Raw genomic sequence first — 7,426 nt, 5'->3', positions numbered from 1 at the left:
GGGGGGCGGACTTTTGAATGAAACATTTAATTTACGTTATAGTTTAAGAATAAGAAAAAAATTTCCAACGAACAGAGCAATTTTTACCATTGACAAAAAGAAAAACATAACATCAAACATGGCAATGTTCAAACATTAAGATAAAAAGTCTAGAAGTAAGATATAAAAACATGAACAAACATAACGAAACATAGCATGACAATCAATATCCACATAAAGTCGTCATCACAAGGGTCGAACAAAAATTATTGAAGCAGAGTTTAGAAATAAGAGGGTTACTCCTAAAATAGAAAATAGATTTTTCAAAGGTCGTTCATAGAAATGTTTGTATCAAAAAAAAATACAGACATAGCTTTCTATTTAAATAAGGGTCCAATCTTGAAGGATATCACGTCACATTAAAAATTAGAATTAAAACAAATGTGTACGTCAATTATCATGTATTATAAAAAAATTAGGAACTTTATTTCACATATAGTGAATTAAAATAAAATTTTAAACATAACCTAATATTTGAAAAAAAAAATTAAAGGATTAATTTTCTTACTTATGTAATAGTAATAATTTCTAACTAAGTTGTGGGCACAAAATATTGAGTTGCTTTTCAATGGTAATTCAAATATATAAATTTTAATTTTAAAAAATGATTTTAATGAAAAACGTTGTAGTATTTTATGATTTTCTTTCTTCCCCCATCCAAGGTCACACCATCCAGTGCCCATCACCGCCATTGTCTGTCATCGCCAATTTTCCCCCCTCTTTTCTTCTTCCATCTTCCCCTTCCCCCTCCTTTCTCCTCTTCTTCCTCAAATTTTCATTAAAAAAAAATTGATTTTTTTGTCGATTCCAGGTTTGAAATCGAAGGGGTCCTTCATTTTCAGATCTTTCTCCCTTTGGTTTCCAGAAATTTTATTTAATATATATATATAGATATATATATAGGGGAAGATGGGGAGAAAGGAGGAGGAAGAAAGAAAACGGGAAAAAGATCCAATAATTGAAAACAAATAAAAGTAATAATAAGCTTTGGCCAAATTAAAGTCATCATCACCTTGAACAGCACCAACCGTCTTTTCAACATTTGGTAGGCTTATCTCAGTTCGTACACCTTCACCACCAACAGCGGGCCCCCATGAAAAAGGGCCTGCGTTTAAATCAATAAATGCCCACCTGATGCAAAGCAGATATCATTGATGCAATACTCTTAGCATAATATCCTGCGGTGCATGCGGACATAGACGCTACCTGTCATTGCCAATCCATGTGTCTGTGAGACATTCAGCATGCAAACCACTGAAATCAAAAGATTTCAATCCCTTATCAAGAGGAAGCCTCATCTCTCTATCCTTCCCCTTCAACATCTGATCAATAAACACAAGCACGTACCAGAAGGAAATAACCATAAAAAAATATTATATAAGATGTTTTAACCAGAAAAACATGTGAGAGGTCTGTGTACCTGCTTAACTTTGATTTGAATGATATCAGCAGTTTCTTTTCCTTGATACAATTCATTGACTTTTCTTAGGGCATCTTGGCAGATGTTGTACCATTCCATCTTCAAATAAAAACAAAAATTTTTTTTGAAATAATATAAAATTTTAAAATGTCAGTCAAGGGAGTTAATGGAATTTTATCTCAACAGACTGGTTAACAAGGATACTTACAGTATCAGTGTCTTCAGCTGTGGTCCATGCAAACTTACTCATCGGATGCTTTTCATATAAGGGTCTCTTAACCTTCTCAAGAGCTGCCAATCATTAAATATCATAGAATTTTGTAAGCTCTTATAGCTAATAAAGAGAAAAGGAAAATTTGAAAAAAAAACCCAGAAGAACTGATCATACCAAGAATAGTTTCTGGTGTGCTTTCAGATTGAAGAATTCTTGATTGCAAGTTTGTGTCCTATTAGAAAACGATCAATCATTGTTTATCTCATAAAAAATAAAAAATAAAAAATAAAAAAAAAGTAAATGTTCTCACTAAAAAAAAGTCGTTTATAAATACCCAGACACTAGTATAATGAACCGATACAAAAGCACACAAAAAAATTGCATGATATAAGAACATTCACGTTAACAAATACTAAGTACTATTCTAAGTTGCTAACATAGTTCCTCGAAGTTTCAAAGTTTGCATGTGTTGATCATACTTAGCCACATGGGGGAGTAGTAAATTGTTCTTTATATAATGAATGCATTAAGCCAACACCACGGAATTCTCAAAAGCTCTATACTAGAAAGTCTTCATACACTTGGACAGAAGACCAAATAACAGGAAAAACCATAGCACGTAAAAAAGGCACCCCTCTATGAAAGAAAATCCCAATAGCAGAAAAAACCATACACAGCCTCGAATCTATTGTATCTGCAAATTAAGCTCCTTAAGCTTTAACAAGTCATCAAGGAAATCCTAATCTCTACATTATCAAAAGCTTTTTCAATATCAAGCTTCAAAATCTAACCCTTCTATTTTTATCTGTACTCTTCTACCATCTCATTAGCAATTAAAATTGGATCAAGAGTTTACCGGCCTTCCATCCTTCGGATAGAACCTTTTCAAGGACTTTATAAATTGAGGATGTTAAACTGATTGACCAGAAATCCTCAACAGAAGCAGCTAGTTCTTACTTCCGAGTTACACAAATAAAGTTCTCCCTCAAAACCAAATTTACATGCCCATTGTGGTGAAATTCTTGAAACCAAAAGAAATCCTCTATCAAATGCTGTCAAAATTTCATAAAAAACTGAAATGAGCCTTGGTTTTACCCATACTTTAATGGCAAACCAAATTTCATTGTGGGAAGAGGGAGTAATTAGAATATTGTCTTCAGATCTAGAAGCCACATTCCCCGGGAAGTTGAGAGGAATAATTCTCTTGCCTGGAATCTTTGTATATAAAGATGGAAAGAACGGTAAAATTCCAGCTTCAATTTCTTTGTAATACAATAGCATATGTCCAGATCTTAATTCAAAAATTAGAAGCTTCCTCATTTTTTAAGCTAAGAACTAACTTGTATGCTCATCCCCTTCTCGAAGCCATTGAAGTTTCCACTTCTATACAAATTCCTTTCTTCAACCAAGTAAAAATCCATGAACTCGCCTATCACCGAAGAATAAAGATCTTAATCTTGCATAGACCAGAGCCTATTTCTGATTTAGCATCAAAACATTGAAATGTCAGCAAGCAAATTCTTCTCCTTAACTTTCCTTTTAACTTCATATACAGCAAACCAATCTTTAAAAATGGATTCAAATTTATGAGCTTTGAGGAAATAATAAACCAGCCCGACCGTATGATCCATCTTCACATAATGACTTCTCAATAAGCTTCATACAATCTTGCACATTTAGCCTTGAATTGCAAAACCGGAAAGAAGGGCCCCAAATAAAACTATCGACTTCAAAAGTATAGGGAAATGGTCAGAAAAGGTATGTCCTTGTTTTGAAGCCCTTGGGCTATCAAAAAAAACATTCCACTATTTAAAAATAAGGAATCTGTCTAACAAAGGTTGAAGCTCATCTTCACCTAATCTTGAGTGCGTTAATTTGCCATTAGATAATTAATGTTATTTAGGCACTCACTCACTAGACATAAACCCACTATTTAAGCATGGAGGTGTAGCCTCAAACATCAAAGTTGTAAGCCTCTTTATATTAAAGATAGAATAAGCTTTGAGGCACCTCTTAACTGCCTCACCTTGAGGCCAAGGCTTGCACCTCAACCGATTTTAAAACCATTACACAAATGCACCACAAAATCACACAAAACATCATGGTGGAAGAAAACATCTTAAATCCTAGGTCCAACTATTGTTGTGGAAGAGTCCTAAAAATTGTTACTTCCTTATCTACTTCGCTATTCGCTCCAAATAAGTGATGGTAAAAAATTGTTGAAGTGCTTCCTCGAGAAATTGGAATATTAGTCCCCTAAGATACCTGTTGGAAGCTAAACTTGAAGAATTTGCTAATCTTTCTAATACGCTCCCTGATGCTCAACCAAATTTTCAAGAGGCAAATACAGGGTCATTTTCACGTAAATCATGTTTGTACATTGTTTCCAAAGAAGCAATGGTAAAAAAACTAATAACTAAAGCAGTATGGACGCCCAAGACTCCAGAAAATGATTAAATTCTTTCATCTGAACTATGTCCTCAGCCAACTAAAACACATTGCAAAGGATCCAGAGATAAAACCTCAAATTTTGCCTCGCCTCTTGTAGTTGAATCCTTTGTAGACAGAGCGCCAATGCAGAAACACCTTTATATTCATGGCGACTTTATATCTCAGGTTGGAAATAGATCATATCATGTGTTTCTTGGGCAGTCCCAAGCTCCCAAGATGATCTTTTTGTGCAAGTAAGTTATGGACACCCTTTCTTTTAATGCAACTAATCATTTTCAGAACTTCTTTAACTAACCCCTTTCAGATCAGAAATGCTTCTGTCTCAAAAGGAACAGCCGCACCTTTTCTGACATGAAAAATCCCATGAACAAGCTTTAAAGGACGTAACTTCACAGTTTTAAAAGGATTCTCCTCTAATCAATAAAACCTTCATTCAAAATTCTGAATGGGCACCCTTTCAAGCACAAGGCCATAAGTTATCTGGACCAGCGTGGTTAACGCTAGTATATGGCACATCTAGTTGAAGAAAAATCATCACAATTTTTTATGATTCGACAAGTGATATTGAAACTTAGGGATGCAAAAGAATTTTTAAGTTGCTTCTTGTCAACCATGGCCACTTGCTTATGTAGTTATAAGAAATGATACACTAATGCCAATTGGAATGCCTTTTTAGTTTGTCATGGACTCGGTTGATACCTAATCTTTCTGTGTACTCGACCTTTATGGAATGAATAGTTTTCTTATCCATCATTTTAAACTAGACAGATCGATAGAGAGATTCCCCCCTACACGAGGAAAGCAAGACTAAGAAAAGGATTCTAACTCAAACAAGAATATAAATCTTACGTGCACATTCAACAAACAAACAGGGAAAAGGAAAAAAAAGAAACTTTAATTTTTGTGCTGCGGTAGTGTGCATAAATCATGTTTCTTTGAAAAGAACATACCCACACTTCTTATAGATGAAGAAGTTTTGTAAGTTTTCATTGCTCTAAAAAAAGTTGTTTAAAAAAAAACAGATATTTTATTGATAAATAAAATATGTAAATGACAAAAGAGGTAAAATAGCCTCAAATCCCAGAAGTAGATTATAAAAAGATTTTCCGATTTTCCACTTCAGCCAACCAAATCGAAAAAAAGAAAGAAAAGAAGTGAATACCCCTTTAAGAAAGTCCATCTCCGATTCAGATAAACCTTTCCTGCAATAGTAATAGAATAATCTTTAATGAAACAGAAGAACAAGGAAATACCACAATGTCTCTCATGATTCAACATGTCAACATCTGACAAGGCTCACTCACAAACCTTTCTTATATTCAAATTACTCCAGTCAAAGAGATCTATATTCAAATCATTTAGACTTTTGCATCGCATGATCATAATGGTGCAAGACATAAATTATTGATGCTGCTTGCATGATTAATACATGTGGAATAACAGCAATCAGTAAACAAAACCAAGAGGATACCATGATCAAGCAAAAGTTGAAAGATTCAGCTCACCATGATGCTCAAAATAATTAGAAGATTTATAACACAGACTCTTGCATTATCAGAAACAACCATAATGATATCTAATTCTCTGTTTTTAGTACAACAAATGTGGGGTATGGAGATTTGAACCTCCAACCTCAAGGAAGGAAGTAGATTACAATTAACATTGAGAATAAAAATTGATTTCATTGATATGAAAGAAATAAAAAAATATTGCTTCTTGTTCAAAAAGAACAAAAATTTCAAGGAGACCTACTCGTTAAAAACAAAAAAACAAATAACCAAACCTAAGGCATCCCCACCCCATTGGTCCTTTAATTTCTGACAAGTCATCCCTTCCCCCTCCCTCTCTTTCCCCTTCCCCTCTTGCTGGCCCCGTACTCCCCTCACCACCACCCACCCCAATGGCCCCTACCCCAGCCACTGGCCCCACCCTGACTACTCTCTCACTCTCTTCATATCTAAATATTATAAAATAATAAGAAATAAATAAATATGATTCCAAAGCAACCAATCCATAGCAGAACCAAACACTAAGAATCAAAATCCCTTGTTTCTGTAACTCAATCTTCTTCTTATCTTCTTCTATGGAGCCACAAAATCCAACTATTCTGTAACACCCAATTTGTGAAACAAATATTATATGGTAACTTTTGGTATTTAGTGAGTTAATGATGGAATAAATAAATATTTATAAAAAAAACGCAGAAAAAATGCAGAAAAAACGAGTTTTTCAGCCACCACCATACACTATAGCCGACAACGACAGCGTACAGTGGAAATGGCGTGCACACAAGGAAGAAGCGAGCTTCAGACCAATTTTTGGCTGGATTTTTTAGCATAAAGGGTGCTGGAACAATTTAAAGAGAGAGGGGACGACGTTGAGGGCGAAAACAAAAGATGAAGGCCAAGATTTGGAGGAGTAACCCGAGACCCAAGTTGTAGCGTCGGTGAAGAAAATGAACAAAAATCTGAGCGGTCATACTTGGAGTTGAAGCACAATTCTGAAGGGATACCATCGTGGGGGCAAGAAGAACGATCCTCGTGAAGAGCCCGAGTGCTGAAACGCCGAGAGGGGGGAGAACGAGTTGAGATTTGAGTACGTTTTCTGGGTTTACTGTGAGTTCCAATCAACCCTATCTTGCTCAATTTTGAATGGAACTTGTTGAATATGGTCTTTGGATTCAGAGTGACGAGATCTACAAGTCTTGTGAAGATTTCAGGCATGATCAAGGGCAGTAGGAGAAGATACGAGCAATGGAAGTCGACAGCAACAAAGGAAGAAGCAACATTGTTGGTAAGCGTATGCATGCTCGTGAGAGTGACGACCCGATTCAAGTGAACCAGTCCAAACCGGTTCGCCTAAGCCTGACCCAGCAGTCCGAGGCAATTTTCAGCATAACGAAGATGTTGTGGAGAGAGAACCACGTGGACTGACATGTTGGTAAAGGGTTCTTCTCAAGAAAGATGGAGGGTGGGGAGAGGGAAAGACATGAGAGAGATAGAGTGGTTCAAAGAAAAGGATTTGTGAAGGCAAGGTCGTGGATCTCACCCCTATCAATTGTTGCTCAATGGAGATGAGAGAGTCGAAAGGATGGGACCAGCAAGGGAGGGACCGATGAAGGAGGGAAGGGGGAAGGAAAGGGGGTGGGAGTTGATAAGGGGAGTGGGAGTGATTACGTTAACTTACCATCAAAAAACTAAAATGGAATCATTCTAAGCCTTAGAGATGAAAGAGTAAGTTTTCAAAAACCTAGAGACTAAAACAGACAATTTTCCAAAAAAAAAAAAAAAAAAAAAAAAATA

The 7,426-nt window shown here is 35.7% G+C and overlaps 1 protein-coding gene across 1 annotated transcript in view; it reads right to left on the bottom strand.

The window, feature by feature from the left end:
- LOC111780168 overlaps positions 1–7,426 on the bottom strand; it is a 26,090-nt gene that overhangs the window by 12,329 nt on the left and 6,335 nt on the right. The window contains exons 8-13 of the mRNA XM_023660491.1: positions 5,287–5,326; positions 1,848–1,905; positions 1,668–1,750; positions 1,460–1,558; positions 1,246–1,361; positions 1,052–1,170 (exon numbers count right to left, since the gene is read on the bottom strand). Coding sequence (XP_023516259.1) covers positions 1,052–1,170; positions 1,246–1,361; positions 1,460–1,558; positions 1,668–1,750; positions 1,848–1,905; positions 5,287–5,326 — 515 coding nt within the window. The remainder of the gene's footprint in view (positions 1–1,051; positions 1,171–1,245; positions 1,362–1,459; positions 1,559–1,667; positions 1,751–1,847; positions 1,906–5,286; positions 5,327–7,426) is intronic.

This window comes from Cucurbita pepo, chromosome LG18 (assembly GCF_002806865.2).
Source record: "Cucurbita pepo subsp. pepo cultivar mu-cu-16 chromosome LG18, ASM280686v2, whole genome shotgun sequence".
Lineage (NCBI taxonomy): Eukaryota > Viridiplantae > Streptophyta > Magnoliopsida > Cucurbitales > Cucurbitaceae > Cucurbita > Cucurbita pepo.
The sequence above is the reverse complement of the archived record's forward strand: the minus strand, read 5'-3'. Positions and strand labels throughout refer to the sequence as shown.